General features: G+C 30.8%; 3 protein-coding genes across 3 annotated transcripts; all 3 read left to right on the top strand.

Moving 5' to 3' along the window:
• LOC132735950 (uncharacterized) lies at positions 1-9455 on the top strand. The gene is made up of 9 exons (XM_060722993.1): positions 1-163; positions 2277-2453; positions 3449-3559; positions 4864-5010; positions 5336-5449; positions 6437-6481; positions 7305-7499; positions 7660-7747; positions 8025-9455. Exons 1-9 carry the CDS (start codon positions 103-105, stop codon positions 8509-8511), a joined length of 1425 nt encoding a protein of 474 aa, XP_060578976.1. The 5' UTR covers positions 1-102; the 3' UTR covers positions 8512-9455.
• A 3150-nt stretch (positions 9456-12605) lies between these two features.
• On the top strand, positions 12606-20280 carry LOC132735941 (uncharacterized). Its single transcript, XM_060722984.1, has 9 exons — positions 12606-12765; positions 13081-13266; positions 13638-13748; positions 15781-15927; positions 17567-17686; positions 18445-18495; positions 18853-19059; positions 19290-19377; positions 19613-20280. The coding sequence occupies exons 1-9, from the start codon at positions 12702-12704 to the stop codon at positions 20115-20117; spliced, it is 1479 nt and encodes a 492-aa protein (XP_060578967.1). The 5' UTR covers positions 12606-12701; the 3' UTR covers positions 20118-20280.
• Positions 20281-23694: 3414 nt separating this feature from the next.
• LOC132735956 (uncharacterized) lies at positions 23695-26019 on the top strand (the record flags this gene model as incomplete). The annotated part of the gene is made up of 4 exons (XM_060722996.1): positions 23695-23813; positions 24239-24406; positions 25458-25586; positions 25845-26019. Coding segments are annotated over exons 1-4 (536 nt in total), but the record flags the coding sequence as incomplete, so codon positions are not given.
• Between the last annotated feature and the right edge of the window lie 363 nt (positions 26020-26382).

The raw sequence follows: 26382 nt of genomic DNA, 5'->3' as shown, positions 1-26382 counted from the left end.
TGATAACAAGTTTCTATATTCTTCCATTTGTTTACCTTAGCAGAAAGTAAGTTCCTCTTTAACGTCTCATTTTTAAGTTAGCGGCTCAAATGTTGGATAATAATGAAAGAATTCGTATGTTTCGCATTTATCTTGGTGAAAACATTGGCTTACTCTAAACAAGGTACTTCAAAACTTATTGTTTTGTTAAACATCTTCAACATGTACATTTATTTTGACACTTAAATAATTGAATGTTTCAATATTGATTCAACATTTAAAAAAATACTTCGTGTCCATGCACATGCATGAAATGCGTGATATAAAATGAAATGTTCTTATCAAATTATAGTTAGAAAAATCATATCGATATATTAAGTAAAAATTGAATAGAAGCAAATATCCGGTCATAGTAGACTTAGATTCAGAAATTTATATATTTCTAAGTCAAAAGGATCTGAGACCTATTTATTGCAGTATAACAATAAACACTTTAAAAATAAATGTAACCACTCCGTAAATTAAGAGACTGATCCGGGTGACTGGGGGTTTGTTGCTCCCATTATACATGTACCGACTTACTCCTATTATAACTCTCTTATCAATATATACACATTGCATTACATTCTTACAGTTTTAATTAACTTTAAAACTTAATACTTTAAATGTAATTAAGCGCATGTCAGATTTGAACTGACGGAGAGAGCAGTTACAGCAAACTGTTGGATGTTGTTTGGTGTTGCATTCGCCTGAAATAAAACCAGTTTAATTTTAATTGATATCTCGGTATGTGGTTATATACTATTTTAATTGCGTTCATACGCGAATGTTTAATTTAATTCTTTTTGGTTTTTAACATGGTCGTCGGAAGCAATATATTCAATTATGTCATTTAAACACGTGTCTTGATGAATGATTGCATGTCGGGCATTGCTTTATTATCAATCAATCATGTGGTCTATCTAAAATTTTGGCATGTTACCTATAATATTAGATATCCTTCCCCCTTCCCATGCCCCGTATTTATATTTATTTTCCTTATTATGTTTTACACATATGCATAACTGAATGTGAATTAGTATACCTATTGCGTTCTTCACGAAGCACGTGCAATCCAGGTGCACTCAAGTTTGAAATGTCCTTATATTTATAACCAAAAGGATATTTCAGTATGGCCTATATCATAAATATAAAGGGTTTCCAGCATAACATTAACAATAATCTGAAAAAATATTTTTATTGTAATAATGATACACTTATAAGATCATTTGACGTTACTACCTTTCAATAGATATATATCAGAATTATAAGTTATACTACTCTCCTACAGCATCTGCTATAGTTCCATCCGGTTCAAGCGACAAATCTGTCTAGTATGCACGTCAATCCATAACATAAAAAGACAATTTTTTGGCCAATCAGATCTAAGGAGCAATCATTTGACACAAATTTAAAATAATTATTTAGAATTTGTTTGGCTGAAATTACTTTTTTTTAAATCTTTTTCTGTTATTACAAACTTGTAGTGTATTTAAACACCAATGTAAGAGCGTTCAATAATTAAAACACTTTTTATAGTGATAGTAATATGAATATTGGCCTCATATAATTGGTTTATATGTACCTGTTAAAAAAGGTAAGTTTTACACAAAAGTTGTTTTAGATAAATTGTATCATAGTTTGGGGACCTGTCTGTTGAAAATGTGTCAGAGTTAAATCGTATACATATACATGCACAGTGCGTTAACTGGAGTGCAGGTATTAGTTACCCGCACTCCATAGCATGCCCATTGATTGGCTCATTTTTGCTGGGGTTTACTTATTGTGACGGAAGAGAAAGGGAAAGCGACAGAAATAGTCGTATTCAGATGCTCGTTCATTGGTGACCTTTTTCCGGGGTTTCATATTGTGACAACAGGGAACGTGTTTTAATGTTTGACTATGATACAAAAGAGAAAGAACATCAAAACACTCGCACACACCAACGCACGCACCAACCCACACACTCGCACGCAAGCACGCACAGACACACACACACACCAACGCACGCACACACACACACGCACACACACACACACACACACACACACACACACACACACACACACACACACAAAAGACTTTGACAATCAAAATATCGTAAGTCTTACAGGCTTTCCTAAATAACGTGACCTTATTTTTATGTGCTTAGTAAATTTTTCTATGCCCAACTTGTTACGCAAACCAATAATTACATGTATTATGTATGTTGGTGATATTAAATCCAAATTATTATTACGCATCGCATATTGTGACAGATGATATATTTGGCATTTCCTGTAACATGAAGCGTTTAAGCTGGTCAGATGCAGTCAGATTCTGTAAATATAGTGGCGGAGAACTTGCTTCATTTGTGACAGGTTTAAGAAGCAATATAGATGCGCTGAATCTAGATGGTGAAACAGAATTTTGGATGGCCGATTATTTACAAAGAGGTAAATACATTAAGTAATACACATCATTAAAACACCAATTGATTGGTTATTTTTACAATTTGGTGCCGTCCATGGCCGAGTGATGAAGATCGTTGACTTCAAACCACTTGCCCCTCATTGCTGTGGGTACGAATCGCGACAGGGACTTTGGGCCCTTTTATGTGAGGAAGCTATCCAGCTAGCTTATGGAACGTCGGTGGTTCTACTCAGGTGCACAGAAGGGCACCTGAGGTCTTCCTTCCTCTACCAATAAAGATGGAACGTCGCCATATGACCTATATTGTGTCGTTGTGACGTAAAACCCAATCAATCAATCAATCAAACAAACAAACAAACAAACAAACACACTTTTTACAATTTAAGGTTTATAGATTATCATTATCGTTAGTAGACTGTTCTTATTTATTTACCGTTTCACATTTTGGTTTCTATCAAGATGCAGTTAATAAAATGTAAACTTTAATAACAAATAATAACTTTTTTGCCTGAAATAGCGAGCGTGATTCAAATGCCATAGTTTCAAAAGACAGACAAATAATATGATATTTCACCATACATTTACTGTAAATACCGTAATTTACAGTAAACATACATGTATTAGCATTAATATGACAGGAAATTCATTATATGTAACCATCACTGTAATATACTGCCTCCAACAATTGACGAAGGGCTCACGTGTCAAATCAATAAAGAAAAAAAGTTAAATAAAGTAGCCCTTGGATCTTAGAAAAATATCTCTAATGTGAAAGCTGCAAAAAGAGTAAACAATGGTCCTTATGACGTTGATTGCGAGTAACAAATATTGTAATAAAAAAAATAAATGTCATTTTGTAAATTAAATTCAAAGCGTAACGAGACGGGCACATAGCTTTAAGCTATAATCTGAGATTAAAATAATGTCAATTATTTGACAGGAAATGAATTCAAATTAACGTCTACTAATACGAGTAAGATGACAATTGTCTGTAGTGTCATATTAATTTCTTTTCTAGGGGCAACACAGTTTTGTGGATTTAATTACCTTAACAGCACAGTACTTGAGAATGCGGAAAATTTATACGGTGACTGTAACGCAAACAGAAACTACTTTTGCAAAAATGCAGGTATAAGTATGTTTTGTCAAAATAAATCTGATGATGATGCAAACAAGATTAAGAATTATATAAAGATAAAATAACAGAAACCTTTTTTTTTAAAAATTATCTGCTGTTTTTGCGATTATACAAGGTGACAATTTAATCGATGTGCAAGGATCACTACATTATCGGTATTCCTTTCCAAAGTCTTAAATTTCGAACCTAGCTCATTATGTTATTTAACTTCCGTCGGTCTTTGTGAAGTTCACAAGTGTATAACAGGGATTAGTGTTAACTCAGATAATCTATAATACATGCATGTAAGAGTATTTTATGACATTTTCCGGCAATAGCAACATCATCTTCAATACATTTTATCGTATCATTGCATCATTTGCTTGATACAAAGCGAGAAGACTTGATATTTTGTAAATTTGATAAAACGCCGAGTGATGGTATTCTAGTAATACATGTACATAAATTTGATTCGTTACTCATTTAGTTTGTGTAAAGGTCATTGCCTGGAATAACCTTATATGAATATCTTGTTATTTATAAAATTTATCAGTCCAAAAATAATGTTTAGATTTTTTAAGTCTGTGTAAACATAAGAAGGTCTGAACTTTTAGTTACATTGCAACTCTTTAAGGTTTCATACTAAAGCTATAGGAAAATATGGCACACCAAGTTTCAAATGCATTAGAATCAATCATGATATTATGTATTATTCTGCAGTTACGTTACTACTAGACCATTTAAGTCATCACGAAATGATATACATATCAGACCTTCAACTTTGCATATATTCTGCAGCATTGACTTACCCCAAACATTAGCTAGTGAAGCTTTGGCCTACATTTTGTTTTCTATTATGCATCACATAACACTGAAAGATTTGCAAGCAAGCATGTTCTTAAACATAACGTGTCTTTCTATTTTATGGTTTCAGAATAATGCCTCATGACAAATTGGAAAGTTAGATGAAAGCTATGTTCGTTAAAACATTCAACAAAGCAATCATACACATAAAGCTTGAACAAATGCCTTCTTTTGGTTGCGCAAAATTACAACATTTTATTTTAAAGTTCATGTTTTAGCCTCGTTTTTAGCAGCTTTTAGAAACAGCAAGGAAGCAGCAATAAAAAATTATCAAATCTTGTTTTATTTGCATTCTGACAAAAAGCTAACTAATGTTGTTACAACTCTTTTTCCCTTCATTTACTAATCTGTGTACTTTACGTGGTTTGTCTGTTTTAAAAAAGTATTTTAAATTTTGATACTCTATTGTACTTAAATATATCTTAAATCTTAAATCCATGTTCTTCACACAGAAAAACAGTGGGTCGTGTACAACAGTTCTCGACGAAATGTCCAATGCAATGAAATAGTTCAAACGCAAAGGTTATCAGCCATACAGTTCGATTTTAAATCAGGATATTATTGGACAAGCAATGATGTTCACGCTAAAATCGCAAAGGGTAATTAACACTTGATGAGTAACTTTTTCAAAATTCTGCCTTTGATGAATATAAAAGTTAACATTGATGCTCATTTCAAATATATACTAACTACAGTTCACATTGGTTAGCGAAACGCAATCTAATTTAGTGGAGGATTAGGCTTACGCTTTACATGCAAAACTCATATTTTTGAAAGTTTTACATTGACGATATTGATAATGCTGCTGATCTTTCAGTTTATTAAATAATACCTAATTAATTGCTGAGGTTTGTTATTTCATCGGTTTCTGTAAGACTTAAACGAATTAATAATGATGAAGCGATGGCTTGTTTCCATTTCAAGAAACTGGAAGCGAAACTGAAATAGACCGTCTATATTGTGGTGTGTACAAAAGGTCCGCTGGGAAATATTATGCCAATTGTAAAGGAGAACGATATTCACTTTGCAACTTTACTGGTACGTACAAATATTAAGAAAACAAACGGGGTTAAAAAAGATGAGTATTCTCTTATTTATTATCAAACGAGGTATCAATCTGTACACGTTGCCCTATTAAATAGATCTTCATATATTTGTTTGTCATTACAAAGCGAAAATTTCAGCATAAATTAAATTGACAAATCAATTTAATACATACAGTTATACAATTTTAAGAATCTTTTCATAAAAAATATCAAATGAATGATATGGAAAACTTTCTGAGTTTGCAATGAAATACCATGAGTAACTGAAATCTGAAGTGTCCCTGACGGGGTGAAGTTTGATCTTTGATATATATATATATATATATATATATATATATATATATATATATATATATATATATATATATATATATATATATATATATATATATATATATATATATATATATATAAAGGGAGATAATTAAATTCAATGCAGTTATACTTTCCCCTGCGTGTCTCTCATTTCTATATATATATATATATATATATATATATATATATATATATATATATATATATATATATATATATATATATATATATATATAGTTATAGTTATATATAAAATTCGCTTTCAATATATGATTCAATGAATTTTAGTTTTTTCCCAAGACCTGGATATCTTGAATTTTTAAGTTAGGATTTTTAGTGTAACCAAAGCTTAATCTGTCGCATTATTTACCACGTGTTAGTACACTCACAAGTAAAGGAATACCTGTTTATTTCATTTATTGTTTTACTACCCATCGTTATACAAACATATAACTTTGAACCAGCAGGTTGAAAATGCGACAGAAAAAAATTAAGGTAGCATCACTCCTGACCCCTTACAAAAGCAAAAGAACCGATTCCCTGACTCAAGTGTGATGATTTTCATTTCTCTCGCTGGCTCTTCCTCTCTCGTTCCCCCTCTCTTTTTTTAAAATTAATGTCGCTATTCAAAGCAACATAAACATTTGTCTTTTTAATTCTTTAGGCTCAAATACATGGACAGGGGAAAAGAATACGCAATGCTTTGGCAGTAAGTATATCTGAATATACAAATTATTAACTTTTGAATTTATAAGCAAATATTGAGTAGTTTGTATTTTAAACCTTATTGACGATATGTGTCATTTTCAAATACTGGTAACTCCAAGTGGAATTATTTCTTAAAATTTAAACTACTTCATTATGTATTGTAAGATGTTGGAATTAAATTTGAATCCGTTAGTAACATAGTAGTAAATGTTTTGATACTATAGTAGAGAAAAAAGAATTCCTAAAGAAATTCCAACACGGCAAAATTAAAAATGTTGAAGGCTCGGTTTGATTGAGCCTGTTCATGGACGGCACTGTCAAGTGCCTACTACCGTCCACGCCAAATAGCATCGGCTTAAGAAGAATTCAACATTTAAATATGCAATGGTAAAATTCTGAATTTAGAAACATCCGCAGATGTGTTCATATGGTGGTCATCATGGAACGTGCAATGTGACACAGTACTGCTATTCTATGAAAAGCAGCGTATGGTTCCCAATTCATAAAAAAGGCGTTGCCCTTAAACAATAAACAATGGGCGTAACTAAATAAAATGGAATTTGGAAAAGGGATCAGAGGTCATGAAGCCTGCATATTTCAGATATGAGGTCAAAAGACAATTGAAAAAGCTGGCAACATATCCTAAGGGGAATTTACATTATTCAAGTAGAATAATGGAACTACTCGACTTGAAAATGCTAAATAGTTAAAACTAAAAATATCACAAACACAACAATTAATGTCTTGCTGAACAATCCTTAAGGATCGGAAATATAACATCTCTAGATTTCGAGTTTTTTTCATCTTAAATCTTGTTTTCAAAGAGCAAACGACAACAATTGCAAATCAGTCTGGAGTTGTCAGCAGTACAGACATTTCAGTTACAAGTCAATCAAAGATGTTTGCAGACACATCCAGTACTTCAAGGAGACAACAGGTCACTGCAATGGAATCGACCGAAAATAAATCAAGTAAGAAGACAACACAGGAGGAAACTGAACAAAAAGAAGAACGTTCAGGTTGTGGTTTTATTACAAACATTTACAATACTATTTTAACAGTATCGTTGTCAGCTTTTAAGTTTAATATCTAAACTTATTACAGTCAAAAAGTACTAAAACAGCAAATTTATGTATGAAACGATTTCGCAGGACTGCATTTTTGCATAAAACATTTCAGACATTGGTGTCAAAATTGGTCTGCCAGTTGGAATTATATTCCCCCTGACATGTGGAGTCTTGATTATTATGTACGTTTACAAGAAAAGGTAAGAAATTAAAAAAAAAATACATACGCATTTTGCAAATTATTCAATAACAGAAAAATGAAATCAATTTATTTTATGAACATCGTGAATAAAATTTAAAGATAAAATTACCAATTTTAATTTAAAGAGATAATAACATAATTATTTATTATGTTTTTATTTGCACGATTATATAAATGCCTCATCGTAACAAATCAAAAGATAATTAAGTCATCAATAATGGACACTGGTATTTACAGAAATATTTTTGAAATTATAAATTTAAATTATTTTCAAGGATAAAATGTTGGCATTTCAATTATTCAAAAAGCGAAAATCGAAGAATAAACCAGTTTCACCAGCGAGAATCTGAAGGAATCCATGGTCAGTTGAACGTTAACTCTGAGAATATTCAAGATAGCCCAACATCATTAGAACATCATACAATCGAAAGTAATCCCTCCGACATAAGTGTAGAGTATGCCCTTGTCAAGAAACCTAAAAAATCCAAAATATACTCGAATAATGCATACCAAAATTCAAAGATTGATGAATACGATATTGCTGGTAGATTTCAATATGGTTCATCTAACCCGTCAAACAATTTATACAACTATTTGGAAAGTGACAAGTACAGTTCAACATCTTTTGCCAGGAAGGGAGAAAAATGTAATAATTTGTACAACACAGCACAATATAGCAACCATGCCGAATCTACTAACGACTCAACAACACAGGCGAATAATACAGCATTGCCTGATGACGTTTACAATCATTTATCTTAAGTTGACAACAACCATGACTTTTCATCAAATGCTAGAAATAAATGATTGAACAAATTTGATGAAAACTTACTGTGAAAGAAATAATTTCACAGCATCTAATGTATAAATGATTTAAGCAAACAATTTGTTTTGTGTAAGAAATTATACAAAGAGACAGAATGGGATAAAAATAAATTAATTGAAAGAGTTAATATGTGGTTCTATGTTGAAGACACTTATAGGGAGACACAAGTAAAATATTCATTTCTTCTTTTTGAATATTTCATACATTACTCTGCAAAAGTCATCAAAATAAATACACCAGACAGTTACAGGAATAAAACTTTTCTCCTTATAAAGAATGAAGAAGGTTTTGATAACATAGGAAACAGAAGGAGAAATTTAGGGACCCTGAAAAATGTTCGGATTTCAGAAGTTTCCGGATTTTAGAAGTTCCGGAATTCAGAAGTTACACTGTATATTAGTTCTGGAAATGTAGTTTGCAATCTGAGAAACATAAACTGACCCGTTTATATCGAATACATATATAATACATTTGAGAAAGATGTGTAAATGCCTTTCACAAATAATTCATGTCCACCATATGTAATATTAATATATCATATTAATTTCATTATCATTTTTTAAATACATTTCTTGTGCTAACAGTTACCATTGAAATATAAAAAAGCTTAATATTTGCTGTTTGCTGTTTGTGGTCGACAAAGTTTTTGTTTGAACTAAGAAAAAGAATATTTTGTAAATAACTGTATGAAAGAATTATTTATATATATCCTTTAAAGCAGATGGAGCATGCACGATATCATTAGTAAACGATTAAATATTTACTTAAAATAACTATATACATACATGACAGCTAAAGATTTGTTATATACTTTATTCTGTTAACATACACTATTTATGAGTATTAAGTAAAAGATATATGAGTTACAACCTTTTTGAGAATCGATCCTAAGATAACCATTTATAAATCTTTTATTTGTTTGTTTGTTTCATTTTACGCCTTTTCCAACAGTATTTCAGTCATGTAGGTGGGTAGTTTCTTAACCATCGTTACTGTAGAGTTACACCAGTACTAGACTACCTTCCTCCGTGCTAAACTGCCAAAGCATCTCCCGGGGATCGAACCCACGCCAGAGAGGTAACTGGATTAGAAGTCATCGACTCTAACCCCTCGACCACGGAGGCGGTACAAAATATTTCAGATGTAGTTTTTATATTATTGAAGGTATGGGGATACATGACTATGACAACAGTAGGCATATACATTTACTTGAAGACAAACCAAAAAAAATTATTATTTCATATATTTCTTATTTATAAAGCAAACATATCAAAACATACGACTTTGACGTGAAAATGAATAATGTAAAATAAAATTGCAGTACAATACACACATACACACATGATTGTCTGCAATGCTTAAAGTTAATGAAAATATCAACTAAAGTGAGGCCTCGACATAAGGTTTTAACTAAAAGTTTATACAAGTATCTTTTTAATGAAAAAATACTAGCCACATTCTTCTCCTTCCACAACACGGTCGGGCATATTTTTTGTTCTTATTTCATGATCAAAGTTGAAGTCAGGTCTGGGGGGGGGGTGATGGGGCATGAACAAATCTTTGCAACTGGGGCCACAATCTATTTAATTATATACTACTCTCAAGTAACAGTAAAAACTACAGGTAAGCCTAATAATTTTATCACATTACATGAAAAAAGTATGTATAATTTAGGCAATCCTAGCACAATATGGACCAATCGAGTGCACTATTGTCTGAAAGACACGGGTGCTGCCACACTCCACTGTTACCTACTGACTCTAGGTCAAATATTTTTGCTATGTCAAATACCAAAATTCCCCAAATACTGAAAAAATCTACAAGTAAACCTAAAGGTGCATAACTACACATGCTGTCCAACATTCTTGTAAATTACATACTAAGTCAAGGGAAAGCACTTAAGGTACATGTAACACAACATTTTGGAACGGCTTTTACTCAAGGGCAATTATTCTACAAGTAAAGAATAAATCCACAATTAAACCCCCAGATGCACAACAACACATGTTAACCAACATTTCTGTAAAGTTTCATGACTCTATGTCAAATACCTTTTGAGCTACCCACGACACAAGTTGAAAATTGCAAATTTTTACTTATTCAAGGGTAATAACTCTACAAATATTGAATAAATTAATCCACGCGCAAACACAAGGTGCACAACTACAGATCCTGAGCAACATTACCCTAGGTCAAACACTTCTCGAGCTACGTGCGACAGAACATGAGAACGGACGGGCGCATGGACGGACGGACAAGGGTTAATCTATTTACCAGCCCCTATAGCGGGACAAATAAATGCATATTTTAAGATTTTTGAATCATCTAGACTAAAAGAATATATATTTCTTACTTATCTTTAGCTACTTTAGCAAGTCATTAAAGTGCGCTTTGAGTAACAGTTGCGTACATTATACATTCAACCAAAGGAGATTAGCATGGTTTGTCTGAGATGTTCATATTTTATAATGTACGTAGATATATTAAAGAGAAATCTGACCAACTGTCATAACAGGTTTCAGAAAAGAGAAAGAGGAAAAATTTATCAACCCACAAACAGTTCAACTTGGCCAAAGTAAACTCTTGGTCGAACACCAGTATAGCTCCACAAGACAGGTCTATTATGATCGTATCGGAATCAATACATATATCAATGGCGTTGTTTATAGGGAGGATAAATAGATAAACATGCAACAATAAACTGAAAAGTGTTAAATACATTAACAAATTATATAAAAAATCAATTAATATAAAATGTATTGAAGAAACATTTTTAAAACAGTTTAATTTAGTTTATTTTACAAGAAAACTGCTAAACGTTAGTTAAAACCTTAAGTTACTAAAAACTATAATACATTTATCTTTTCCTATGAGAATATGCACTTTTACTTACTTAAGTGCTCTAGTTAAAGAAAAAACCTCCATCAAACATTTTAAGTCGTGAGAGTCACCTTCCCTTAACTTGACTAGAAGAGTTACAGAGTTCAAATGTTCATTTGTCATTTTCCTACTGATATGAATTTTCATACTGATATGACTCCAAACCTCAGAACTGTTTTGGGGGTATTTGACTCAATCAGGTACACTTTAAAATGTTCTAAACAACAACGCGACGCATGAAAAAGAGGGATATGATAAATGTTTTTTATGTCAAATCTTTTTTTTAAAGTACAAATTGTGCTTTTCAATGAAAGCATTTGCACATTATATTTCCAGTTTGTTCGCACTTCCTTCTATGGTATCATATTCAAAATAAACAACTTTATCATTGTAATTTGTAGATGCAAATTGTTGATACAGTGTCCAATGGGTTACATATAACGGAAGTTTCAAAAACGCTCAATAATAAAAAAAAATCTCAAAAATAGAGGAGATTTTTTTTGGGTGAATATGATTAAGAATTTAGATTTATTTCAAATTTATATTAAATGCTATGTTTATGTGTGTCAACTGAAAAGAGTATTTTATCGACCTGTATAAACGCGAGTGAAAATGCACATGCAGTGAGAGACGCTGATAAAGTATTTTAATTAGTTGGCATAGAACATAAAAAGTTAATATGTTTAAAACATAATTTGAATGGAACAATACTTTAAAAAAATATGGTATTTCAGGCTTTATCTGACATTTACAGTATTGCATTGCTAGGCAACTTAGTATTTCGACCCATGAGAAATTTGAAGAAAAAAGAAAACACACACAGAACACAACAAAACAAATAAAAAGACATCGCACACGCACAACAACAACAACATCAACAACAACAACAGCAGCAGCAGCAGCAGCAACAATAACAACAACAACAACAACAACAACAGACAAAAACAACAAAAAAACAGAACAGTGATGATTTTTTTGTTGACAATATTGCGTTATCTTTGAAATGAAAATACTTGTGACACTTAAAAAGCATATAGTTATTCATTCGCCTGACACATTAATCACATAACATTGATTATATTCTGTTATCATTACTGAAGAATTGAACGGTGAAAATATTTCTCAAGTACAGTTCATACTGCAGATAGGAAGTTTAAAAATTCACAATTAAGATGAATGTTATCGTTTTAACTTCCTCTTTTGATATCTTTTCTTATGTTTAATTACGATTCAGATATTGAAAAAAATGAAGGACTTTTCTATTGTGGTATTTATCGCTTTGGTAAAAGGTTTTGTTATAGCCGTGCAAGGTATTTGTAGTCAATTTATTTTTTTAAGAAATATGATGTATGAATTTAGTTTAATAAACTATACAGCCAATGTTGCACAGGCTATATCTAAATTAAAGTATTGAAGAAAATATGTTAACAAAAAAGTCTTAATTTTATCATTCAAATTACTTTAAACACTACGTTGTGCATGTTTGTTTTTTATACATGTTATATGTCGTGACACATAAAGATGTTATATATTAAGTGAAATGTTTCTTTTTGTACAATTAACGATTAATAATTTCTTTTAGTTTTAAAAATATCATGATTTTTTCTTTCCAATTCAATTAACAGATTTTTCCTTTGGCATTTCCTGTATAATGAAACCTTTATCATGGCAAGAGGCAGTTAATAATTGTATAAATGCTGGTGGAAAACTAGTTTCCTTTGAGACGGGGTTAGGTAGTGACTTGGATAAACTAAATCTTAAAAGTGACACGGATGTTTGGATTGCCAATTATCTACAGAAATCAAATGAAGGTCAGTTATTGTTCAAGTTTTCTATTTTTTTTTTAGTTTTGTTTGATTTTCAAAAATATTTATTACCTCCTGATCGATACCAGCCAATTGTTATGCAATATTCATGTACATCATCTGATGCCTTTAATCACAGCGGCTTAACAGATACTGATGCCCTATTTTCACATCTTATGATAGTTCGTCCGTTTTGCGAGGCAGTAAGCGTATAAACTATGGATAGTTCACCAAGTATATCCATTTCTTCCTTTGTGTTTGTTTGTTTGTGTGTTTGTATACACGTTTTTTAAAAAACAAACATGCATTCTTTGATAGTTTGATTTTCTACATATTAAAACAAGCTTAGTTTATCATATTTTAATTGTCATCTACAGGGAGAGACTTTTGTGGATTTAACTACCTGAACAGATCCTACTCTTATAGCGCAGAAGTGTTTTATGGATATTGTGACACAAACAGAAACTATTTTTGCAAAACTAAAACAGGTAAGGATTTCATCCATATTTGAAATTATCATGTGTAGTAAACATGCAAAATTATCAGAGAGTTGCATATTCTCTAGCACCGTTCTAAAGCATTTTAATTAACAGGATAGTTCAAACCAGCCTTTGTACGATATTCATCCTATATAAAACAAAAGACGTAACAAAATTATCTTTCCTAATAATGATTTTATAATTATTATTTGTTAACCCTTTCCACCATGAGCATATTGTGAAAAATGGCCATTTTCACTGAAAAGCCTCCTCTTACAAGTTCAAACTGCAATGAAACTATGAAAAATGCTTCAATACTAATCAAACTTGGCGCAAATGTTGACTCGACCATTGCCTTTGTAACGACATGCTCAGTCTTAAATTTCCTGTTACCATGGCAACGGAGGGACATCTCAAAATTGCCAAAAATCACTATTTTGACTCGATTTTTTCCATCAAAATTTATTTCAAAGTGCTGCAACTTCTCAAGGGATTGAGCTAGAGTCAAAGGAATTTGAGCGTTTGTTACACGTTACCTTATGATCGACCTGGGGTCATTTTAAGCCTCTCACAAGCCCAAAATTTTCTTGGCGATGAGGGGGACTCCGCCCCCTTCAAACCCTCTAAACAGAAGGAAGCACATCCCCCTTCTGGCAACCCCCTGATGTAATATTTGGATGGGGGACGGCGCCGAAAAAGTGGTCACTTTTTTAGCAACATTTCTCAAACGAAAACATGTGTTTGGAGCCCAAATAAGACATTTTTTCACTATTTCAGGCCTAAAAAAAGGGAGGGGTCGAAAGTGCGTTGTTTCGCGTATATATGAGGTAAAAGGTTAAGTTAGTATATGGTTATATAAACCTGTTGCATTCGAGACGTAAAATACATTCCGTACATTTGTCCAGTTCTGTCTTACGACCTGTTACATGAATGTTGTAACATCGGTCTATCAACAGCGGAGCCGACTGAGTGCAGGACATTGTTATTCCCATGTTTTATCAAAACACATTTCTCAATTTGTATGTAGGCTAAAGTCCCGCTAAACAAGAGGTAGAATACTACTGAATAATCTAAGTTTAAGAATATGAATGTAGTATGACTGGGCTACATCAGATTCCTTGAGAATAGGGTTAACGATATTAAATGCCCATTATGCCTCAGAAATGTTTTTATTTGTATTTCTCGAAAGCTTTTTTAATGGCCACTTATATATTCCAAAATGGTTACTCATTTTCCAATTACCTTTTGCTATCGTTTGCTTCTACTGCCTATCAGGCAATTAGTGCATTTAAAGTGATTGAGTATTGTTTGGAAGTCAAAATACTACTGTGTTTACATATTGCTACTTTTATTACAAATTATTTCAAATTACGCGCTACTTTCTTCAGGTGATGAGCACCTTAAATGCTTTAAAATTATTATCTAATTGCTATAAACTTATATTAGTTCTATCTAAAGAAGGTAAAAACATTGATTTCCGAAGCATAATTTTTTAAACAGTCAATGTTGAACCATTGATTTTTTTTATTCGATACTCTGGACTGAATGTTTAATATAGGAATGAGTTAAACTTTGTCACCTTTTCGCGATGTTCGTAGATAACAGAAACATAAACAAACTAAGGTTATCAATGCGGCTCATACTTTCATTTATTATATTTTCAACCAAAAAGGACATAACGATGTGACACAACTTTGTAAAATTTATCAAAATCATTATCTAACTTTAAGCTTTGTGGCAAAGTTAAAGTTAAAGAATGTGTCATAAAAACTACCATGCGTAAACGATATCTCTTTTTGTTTAATGTTAATCAAAAAGATATTTTGCCAAAAGTGCTATAGTTAAAATGCTTCCTCGGATACAAAAATCTCTCACTTGTATCGTATTAAAATGGTATACTTTTTCGTATGGAATTTTAGATTATTTCAAATCAATAAAAACAAGCTATAATTCATTTCTTTTAAATTCTTTGACTTAACGGCATCGACGTAAATAAATAGATATTTTTAAACATTTTGAAATGTCATATTTTATTCTATAGCAACAGGACATACGCTTGCGGTATATAACAGTACACGAGCAAATGTCAGCTGCAACAAGACTGTCTCGCCGAACGATCTGTTTATGAATAGCTTTCAGATAAAACCAGGATTCTACTGGTCTACACGGACGATTAAGGCAGTCGAGAGTATCAAATTAAACATATCTTAAAAGTTATAAACTGTACAAGTATATTCTAAAGAGGAAAATATAAAAAAAAATATGTTTATAAGTCCCCTACCGGTTTACCGGAGAGGACTTTAGGTTTACCCTCCGTCCGTCTGTCCTTCCGTCAGTCCGTCCGTCCGTCAGTCCGTCCGTCCACAAAACTAGATCCCGTGATAACGCAAAAAGTACAAAAAATATTTTTATGAAACTTGATATATGGATAGATGGCAGTATGGAGATTATGCACGTCTTATTCTTTTATTCCTATGTTGAAAATTCTGGTTGCTATGGCAACAAATAGTCTGAAAATATGGCAAATTTTACACATAACCTGGATCCAGTGATAACACAAAAAGTACTGAAAATATTTTTATGAAACTTGATATATGGATAGATGGCAGTATGGAGAGTATGCATATTCTTTTCGTTTCTTCCAATGCTGAAAATTCTGGTTGCTATGGTAACAAATAGACTGAAATTCAAGATTTCTGATTCAAGTTTTAACGTTTTTTCACTATGAGTTCTTTATTTCTTAAGGTATTTTTTTCAAACTTTAAATATAAGTTTCTAGTCATCAACCACATCAAATGTGACAAGGTTTTCAATTCTAGCATAAAATTTATCAGAATTTCCTCCCTTGAACTTAGAATTTACATGAAAAAAATATTGTTTTTTTAATAACTTCCTTTTTTGTGAATGTATCTACTTCAAACTTCATATCTATGTTTCTTATTATCATTCAACATTTGTGAAAAAGTTCAATACTCTAGCAAGAATATTTCCAGAATTATGCCCCTTTTGAACTTAGACTTTTTTTTAGAGAAATTGGTAATTTTTACTCCAACTTTTTCAGTCATTATAGGATTTTCTTCAAACTCCCACATCATAATAATATGACAAGGTTTATAAATCTAGGATCCATATTTCCAGAATTATCTCCTCCTTAAACTTTGAATTTTTCTCATTCATTCTTTTCACTTTCTTTTACTTCAAATTAAAAAAAATCATTCATTATCAACACCTTCATTACTAATTGTTCTTTGTTACACTCACATCATGTATGACGTCTTGCATCTTTATTTCAAGAGTTATCTCCTCTTTAAGAATTTTGCTTTTAAAAATGTTATATTTTGATATCAGGGATGTTTAAAGAAATAACTTTAGAGTGTCCTTCAGTCCGTTTCTTGTGATCATTTTTAAAGGACTTTTTCAACATATTAGAAACATAAGTGAATGGCCCTTCAGAATGTACTGGGGTTTTAACCGGTAAGGGACTTATGGATTGCTTGCAATACTATGATAATTGCTTGTTTACTGTAGTCATACTTATGCTTCCGTTAAAATTACATGTATGAATCAATTAAGATCAATTAAGATCATGTCATTTAAAAACAACTGACGGTGGAATTTATAAATAAACATTAATTTAGATAACCAATGATGCAAAGTTTTAACAATTTAGAAATGCAATGTGGCATTTGTGTGTGAAACGCATAATAATCAAAAATGTATTTACAGAAAAAGCTGGAAAATATTCGTGAATTTCGTTTTCGTATTTGTTAAGTCCTTGCTAACTTAAATGTGGTTGGTATTAGCAAAATATGTAGTGTTTTTTTCAGAGGAAGGAACAGTGCAAATAAGCAATACAAACGAGCACTATTGTGGAGCTTACAAAAGTGCTACCGGCAAATATTTTGCTAAATGTTCAGGAAAACGATTATCTCTATGTGGCAATTTCGGTATGTACAAAAATAAAAATATGAGATATTTTTAATACTACATTTTATATTACTTTGCTGATTATACTCGTATATCATAACAAGGTGAACGCAAATTCAACCAATTTTTATAAAATGTAGTGTTTGAACATTTACCCGGTAGCGCAAATAATTATGTAAAACGTGCATATTGTAACTTGTTTATTTAGAAATCAGTCTGATTTTTGCTATCAGAATATATACCTTCTTTTTTAAATAGACTTTTATCTCGGTTATTTCTAGGATCATTTATTGGTGGTTGAAAGATTCCTGACTTCCAAAAACTGTTATGTGACGTGACTATGTTATATGATAAAATATCTTTACAATTTTGTCAACCACTTTCATAAAACAAGAGGATAGTATGATAGAAAAGTTTCATTTAAACAAATATACCAATATTCTTTTTTCATTTTACCATCTGAAGGCGTGCTACTTTATATAATTATACCAAGCTCTAAATAGTTTCCACAAACCCTCCTTCGTTTCCCTTAAAGCAGTATAGACTTATTAACTATTCAGAATGATAGCACTGTTAACAAAATGGCATACTAACATTACAAAATTTGGTAATTACAGATAGTAAGTCCATTTGTATGTATGTACTTTGATTTCTAATTTTCCTCAAAGGACATTTTACTCATTTTCAATAATGTCCTTTCAAAGAAGATTTTAACTGTTTTGATAAATAAAGTGATGACATAAATCAATTTATGCACTTAATTCCAAATATTCTGTAGAGCCAAGCACTTCTTCATGGATAGGGAAAATCAATACTCAATGTTTCGATGGTAAGTTAACTGACTAAATTTATGACTTTGTGATGACTAAGTTTTGACTTTCAACTAATACATCTTATATTCACGCATTCTTTGATCAAAAGCATATTTCTCCATGTTACACAATTTCACGTAATGGTCATTTTTGGGTCAAAAGTGTTAGTTAAAAAAATGGTTTCCAAATTAGCTATATATAAAGGCTTTTATTACTTTTAAACTAAAAATTGAAGTCGTTTTGTAATTCAAACTCAATATTGATTGTTGTTCTTCAAGATGACAAAACACATCAAATCCTTATAGTGGTTGTCTTAAGACTTATTTATTTTAAATGAAAAATAAAGAGATAGATTATTTTTCATTTCTATACAGTTTTCAAAGAACAATCAACTCCAAATGCAAAACAGCCTACATTTGAAAGTAAAGTTGCATTTGTCAGTAACAAGAAGCCGGTAACAAGTGATTCAAACATGTTTGCAAGTTCGTCATGGAAAGCACATATTACGACATCGTCTGCAACCGAAAGTGAAATAGATAAGATGTCGATCCAGGGAGGCGAAGAAAAAGAAGAAACTTCAGGTTGTTTTTCGTTGCTTATTTTCCAAGTTTCTCATCTTAAGTCTTAGTTTTGTGCGACAAACGCTGAAAATCTTGATTTTTTTGGTTTTGTTTCTATTCATATATAAATAGCATGATTTTTTTCTTACCTTATATCAGTTATAAAATCACCTCTGATATAAGAAATCAATGTTATGCTTTTTATTTAAATCACATGCACCTAGCTGTAATGCAACAATGAAATTTTTCAGACATCGGTGTCACAATCGGTATACCAATAGGAATAGTGTTGCTTCTGATGTGTGGGGTTTTGATTATTCTTTATATTAACAGAAGAAGGTAAAAAATAAAAATCCATAAACGTAATGGTAACTTCAAAAAACTAAATTTCATATTAAGATAGCATCGTGTATCAGTAGTTAAAATAGCTTATGTTATCAACAGGAAAGATAAAGATAATACTTTAGTATAAAAGTATTCAACATTTTAACAAAAAAGCAAGAATTGAATAAGTTATAGATAATTATCATTGCGCTTTTCAGAATATTACTTATCAATTCAAATTTCTTTCAAGGGTTAAATGTTGGCAGTCTAGCAATTCAAAACATGAAAATGAACGTATGAATCAGTTTCACATTCAAGGAACTTCACCAACTCACGGTCAGCTCAACGTTTACTCTGAAAGTATTCAACAAACATCATCATCTGACTACCGAACAAATGAAAATAATTTCACAGATGATAGTGCACAATATGCTATTGTCACAAAACCTAAAAAGGACGACACAAAATCCAGAAATGATAATTACTCAAATAAATCGTATCAAAATGCAACGAATGATGAATATGATGTTGCAGGTACATTTCAAAATAGTAGATGTAATCAGTCGGACAATCTATATAACCATTCTGAAAGCGCAGACGAGTACAATTCGACACCTTTCGTAAGGGAAGAAGAAGGGTGTAACAATTTGTACAACACAACAGAAGATCGCAATCCCGTTGAATCTACATATGACTTCACAACAGAGGTGAATAACAGAGCATTGCCTGATGACGTTTACAATCATTTATCTTAAGATGACAACTACTATAATTCTTGGTCAAATACTAAAAAAAATAAAAGGACATGTTACAGAAATTTATTGCCCATTACCATTGCCTGTCAAATACTAGTTTTTTTTTATGATTTACATACTCGTATAGTTCATGTTGCCGCTCTGGTGCTTTGTCCCAGTGTTTTTACATATCAGGTTTAACACATGATGTCTATATACACTACGGATTATGAACCCGTCGGACCAAATACATACCGAACAAACAGTTTGGACCAATTATGTTTGATATCTCGGATATTATATATGGACACTTCTTATGATGTAATAAAATTATGAAATATTTCGTACCATGTTGATTTTGTAGACATCTACTTATTAGTGTATGCTATTTTGATTAATAATACCAATGAATATCACTCTTTAAATTTGATATAACTTCACCTTTAGCCTTTTAAAATTTGGTCTTCCACTTTTGGGAGAATGAGATATTTTTAATTCTAAATTATTATCTACCTTCATATTTTTTATGATATTAGTAGTTGTTCATTATTTCTTTGTAATTATTTCAATTAATTTGGACATGTACACAGTGAGAAATCATATTGCTTTCTTTAGTTTTTGTGCTCGTCCAAATATATTGCCGTATTATACAATATCATGTTATACATTGTACCACGCCGACTACAAAATACCCTTCTCAGATTGAATGTTTTGATGTCACATGGTAATCCTTAATCAGACAGAAAAAAACAATACCACTGCTCATCCAGATGAATAAAAATTAAATGACTTGATGAGTTACAGAATGTGTCAATGGTTAAAAAATTGCAGTTTTGTAAACGAAATAATGATTAAGACCATAATTCTTTCAATGTCATTTAACTTTATTAAATCTGTTCAAAATTGTCTCTATCTGATTTATGTTTGTAGTTTACGTCAAGTGAAGTTACCCTTAATAATATATGATACTTTACATCAAACGATATTGTTCACCAATCAAGTTGCAATGAGCTTTGTGCCACACATTTGGTCGATAGCTATCTGTCACTTTCCAAACCGATTGTAGATGTTTTTGATTGATAACAGGAAAATAAAACAATAAAACATTGCCCTTGTCAAACGTTTTCTTTTTGTTGTTTTTCGTTGTTGTTTCATGTTTCGTGACAATTGGAAAATCTACCATTATGTCTGCTTTTTCCAATGACTCACTTCGTAAACTGCTCTGAACATTGAAGTTGGATTTACCAAAGAGAACACAAATGAAAACAATTTAAGATGTGCATATATCATGATTTGTGAAAGAATTTATCTTTAACTACTTACGCAAATCCTTCAAGCGTACTGTGACTAATATTTGCATGAGTTATACATTCAAACAAGGTGAATTAGCATTTAAATCTAAGACATTAAAATGATGTATAATAAGTGCATATAGATTTAGATAAAAGATTATTACCAGAAAGAGAAAGAATTGACCAACACAGATATATTTCCATTTTGACCACAGTTTCTGTATAAAGTGATTATAAATCACCGGAGCATCAACAAAGCGACGGGAACCAGTATGGCTCTTCTTAACCGGTTTCATATTTAAATAGTGTATAATTCAAATTATTTGGAATGTAATTAAGACCGTTCGTGTTTTTTTTCCAGGGCATTCCTACCAACCTTGTGATAACTAGTATTACGTCGCGCGTAATAATCACATGTGTGATAATTAGGCGACACAGGTCCAATCATGTTGTAATGAATACATACATATGTCAGTCATGTTGATTATAGGGAGGATAAATCGATGTAAATATGACACCATGCATTTTAAGTTTTCCATAGTAATATTATTACGGTTTAACTTAATAAATATGAAATTTATTGAATAATCATCACAAACTAGTGGTTTTTTTCCACAGGAATAGTGTTAAAAGCTAAGAACTTTATTTTCCAAAAACATAACATATTAACGTGCTTGTAATTCTTATCAATACAATATTTCAAAATGACTTGACAGAGTTTTGCATAATTTACAATTTTACAGAAACATACCCGCATAAAACAAAAAAACGAGCTAGGTTTTGAACAAGCATATAAGATAATTATCGTTAAATATAAAACAAAAGAAAATAAGGTAATGGTTCGTACCACTGACTTAAAATACTTTATAGTGGTACACTTGAAAATAGCATTAGAAATGCCTATGGAAAAACAAAAAGAGAGTACGATTTATGTTTTGATGTCATTTTTTTAATTAGCACCCGTTGTGCCCTTTTAATGTATTTCTTTATTTGTCATGGCAGTTGTAAAGCAAATAAAAACAAACAAAACATTTTGAAAACGATAATACTAATCTGAATAATATACAGCTTGAGTTAAATGTTAAATCGTGGGCGATATTTATCAACAATATTTTTTTCACTAAAAATTTGCATCCTTGGTAAATATATCAGATCTGAAAAGATCATGCACAGTTTGTTATAAAAAAAGTAATCTTAACAGAAATAAAAGTATTTTTGTCTATAAAGATTCATCAATTGTGTGTTAGAATTTTATTTATGCCGCTGATGTTTTATCTTTCCCGTCTGTAAGTACTTCCTTCTTGGTAAAACATAATCGTTGTAAATAGAGATGTTTAAATAAAAGATGCATTTAATTGATAGTGTCCAAGGTTACTTATCACGTAAAGTGGAATGTTGATTTCACAAGTGCTTAAAAATAAGTACAATAAATCTCATATATAGAGAATATTTGTTTTGAGATAACATGATGTTTATCTTTCTTACTGACAAGTTAGAAAACTGCAAATCATTATTTCCATCGCAAAGAGCCAGAAAAGGGTACACACCTTTTCCTCACTTCTTATTACAGATTTATTTCATATTCACAAAAAGAACTTATTTTATCATTTGCGTTTTAACTTAAAACAATAGTTTTTCTAGTTGTATCAAAACGTGTGTAAAAAAGGAGATACGTGACTTTTTTCAATGATAAAACCAAGTCTCTCATTGGTTCGTTTTTATGCTCTAACATCATTTGAAATGAACGATTCTTCGTAGCATATAGTATTTAAGACTTATTTCACATTTTTGTTTTTGCTTTGCTCAGAATCCAACTTCACTTCAGTGTTGTTATGCTTTACCTTAAGCGTGTTACGTTTTTATAGTGTGTAAATTAGAAAAAGTTAAAATATTTCATCACTAGTCAAATATTAGCACATGAACTAAATAAAAAAATGAATAAAATAAAGTAAAATAACAAACAAACCACAACAACAACAACTTCACAACGTTCAAGCAATTTAATAATATATTGCGTTATCAATAAAAGGTAAATATCTGGAAAATACTTTTTTTATCAAGTACATTACATATAGTTCTTTGCCTGACAAACATGTTCTAATAAAATTGATTAAATCATTTCATTGAGCACGTTCTACTCTGGTATATAATATAAGCACATAAAAATTAGGGTAAATATTTAACACAAGTTCCTGTTCAAATCAAACAGCGAAAATATTTGTCAACTATAATTAAAAAAAACTGCAGATAGCATGTTATGAAATGCACATTTGAGATAACTGCTATCTTTTAAAGTGTTTTAACTTCCTCCATTGACAGGGTGTCTTATGTTTTATTTTACGAGTTTAATATTGGACAATAATGAAGGATTATGCTTTTTTGGTATTTATCGTGTTGATAAAAGCCTTGGTTTCTTCAACAAAAGGTACTTGGAATTTATTTTATACTTGTAACGTAACATGCATCTTCAATCCTATTAAGTATTTTTTTAATAATATATGAATATTGATACTGCCTGCTCTTTATGGCTAATATTTCACGTTTGTAAGATATGGCCGATAAAACAACGTCTTTTGTTTGCGTCGAAGATTTATTTCTTTTGTGAACTTTAAAATTATATTTTGTATCATCGCGATCAACTTCATAGTAAAATCTTTTTACAAGGTTTTTTATACTCTAATAAGAAATAATTTATACATTGTTTTTATTCATTTATTTATTTTATTTTTTCATTCTGAAAATCCCAGTTTCCTATTCTTGAAAGTGAAATAACAATGTTTTATGTAGAATGATCTTAAACATTTATTTGATTATTAATTTATCTTGTTCATTTTTCTTAATATCAAAAAGATTTTCCACCGAGTGTTTCTTGTAACATGGAACTTTCAACTTGGCAAGAATCAGCGAAAAAATGTAGTAACAGAGGTGGTAAAATGTTTCCGTTTGCGACTGGTTTAGACCAACTCCATTTAAAACATGAAATAGATGTATGGACAGCTGATTATTTAATAATATCTGGTAAGTAATTGTTTTTGTAACTGTATCTATGTTGTCAAAACACTTTATTTTCGATAGTGTCATTAATACATAAAATATAACAGTACAAAAAATAAATATATAAAGAAAATATTTTATCCTTTCTGGTCTGCTATTCCTTCATTGTTGTTTTCTATTCATAAATAAAGGCTTGCATTTATTTTGTTCTAATCATTTTTGTTTACTTTGTTACACCTTTTAGTCATTACTTTTGAAATTGACTTTTACTCGTACTTACGTCTTATTTACTTAAAATTGATAATTTATCAACTGTTTCAGAAAATATATTTTGTATAAGTTTTAATTGTTTTGAAATAACAATAAACTTTTTTTTTAGTTTATTGCTCATGCATACTAGTTAACAAATAACATATAATCGGCAATTAGCTTCTTCAAAACTAGACTTGGTTATCTACCGAAATCTGAAAACTTCTACTATATTCTAAGGTCATGTTCTAGTTTATATCATAGTGGATTCAATCTTATCAGTTTAGCCTCGTTTAATTTCACAAGTCCAAAAATCCATATCAAATTGATAGTGTACTTCATCTAACCTCATTTTCATTTTCCGAGTCCAACAAAGCCAAATGAAATCCAACTGTTATTCTATAGCGTTGTATTTAATATAATTATACATTATATTAAACACCATTGTTTTTTATTGTGTCCTTCCTCTTTAAAAATGTGTGTCGTAAAATGAAGAGTTCATATTCGTACACAACTGCAAAACGTATATATGTTTCACAAATGGGTTTTTGTCAAAAAGAGATCAGTATGGTTCTCAACAATGTAAAATAACTGTATGATATCGTTGTATTTTTCTGAAGCATGGTGACTTTATCGTATTATCCTTAACCAGGATTTTTGCATGCACTGTTAGTTTATCAGTATAAACATAAAGTCGCGTTTTTTATTAAGTTTGCTCATATTTTGTGCATATTTTCGTTATGAATCTTTTCTAGCTCTTTAGAGTTTATAAAAGGTAATATTAAACGGCATTGGTCCTTGCTAAGAGTATCATTTACTCTTTCAGATTATTATTCACATGATTTAGCCAAATATTGTGGATTTAACTATCTCAACAGCACCTTATATGAAAACAATGAAACGTTTTATGGAGACTGTGAAGCAAATAGAAATTATTTTTGTATAAATAAAGCAGGTACACCTTTTTCTTAATTCTATAATTTTATTATACAGTGTATCATAATTTGCAAAAACAAACATGTTCATGTAAAATGTGAAAATCAACTAAGAAAGAAAGCAAAACGGGTTAAAATAGATGATGTACACAGTAGTCTCTTGGTATACAGTAATATCTTGCAATAATGAATATAGGAATCACCGTAAACATGCACGTAATTAGGTTATTTATCTGACATATTATCAAGTATAATTTTTCCTAACACATACTTCACAGGAAATTTAGTTGTGTACAACAACAGTCGAGAAAAAATTGATTGTAGCTATGAGATTTCATTAACTGACATGCAAAGTATGAATTCCGCAATAAAGCCAGGATCATATTGGAATACCGGGGTATTGTATGGGACAGGTAAAATGTGTACCAAGCTGATTAATTTCTTACAAATAAAGCAAAACCGAAAAACAAAACATAATTTTGAATATTTCTTTAAATTCTAGGTTATATAAATGTTATGATAATATACGGGCTATGATTAACCACATGTAAATGTATAAGAAAGTTGAATTATAAATACACATCTGCATTCTACGTAAAATGTTCAAGGCGAAGCAACATGCCAATCCCCTCTAGGTTACATTGACTAAATGGATAACATACCAATTATTCAATAGTGATTTATTTATTAAATGTTTGTAAATCTTTTTTCGCCCTATTAAATTACTCAAATCAAGCAGTTTTGTTTTGTCCTTTTACAGCTGGATAGGTTGGTACAGTGCATTACAATGAACAGTAAGTAAATGTTTGGGGAAAT

This window comes from Ruditapes philippinarum, unplaced genomic scaffold (assembly GCF_026571515.1).
Source record: "Ruditapes philippinarum isolate M1 unplaced genomic scaffold, ASM2657151v2 ctg10385_1_1_1_1, whole genome shotgun sequence".
In the NCBI taxonomy this organism is placed as follows: domain Eukaryota; kingdom Metazoa; phylum Mollusca; class Bivalvia; order Venerida; family Veneridae; genus Ruditapes; species Ruditapes philippinarum.
The sequence above is the reverse complement of the archived record's forward strand: the minus strand, read 5'-3'. Positions and strand labels throughout refer to the sequence as shown.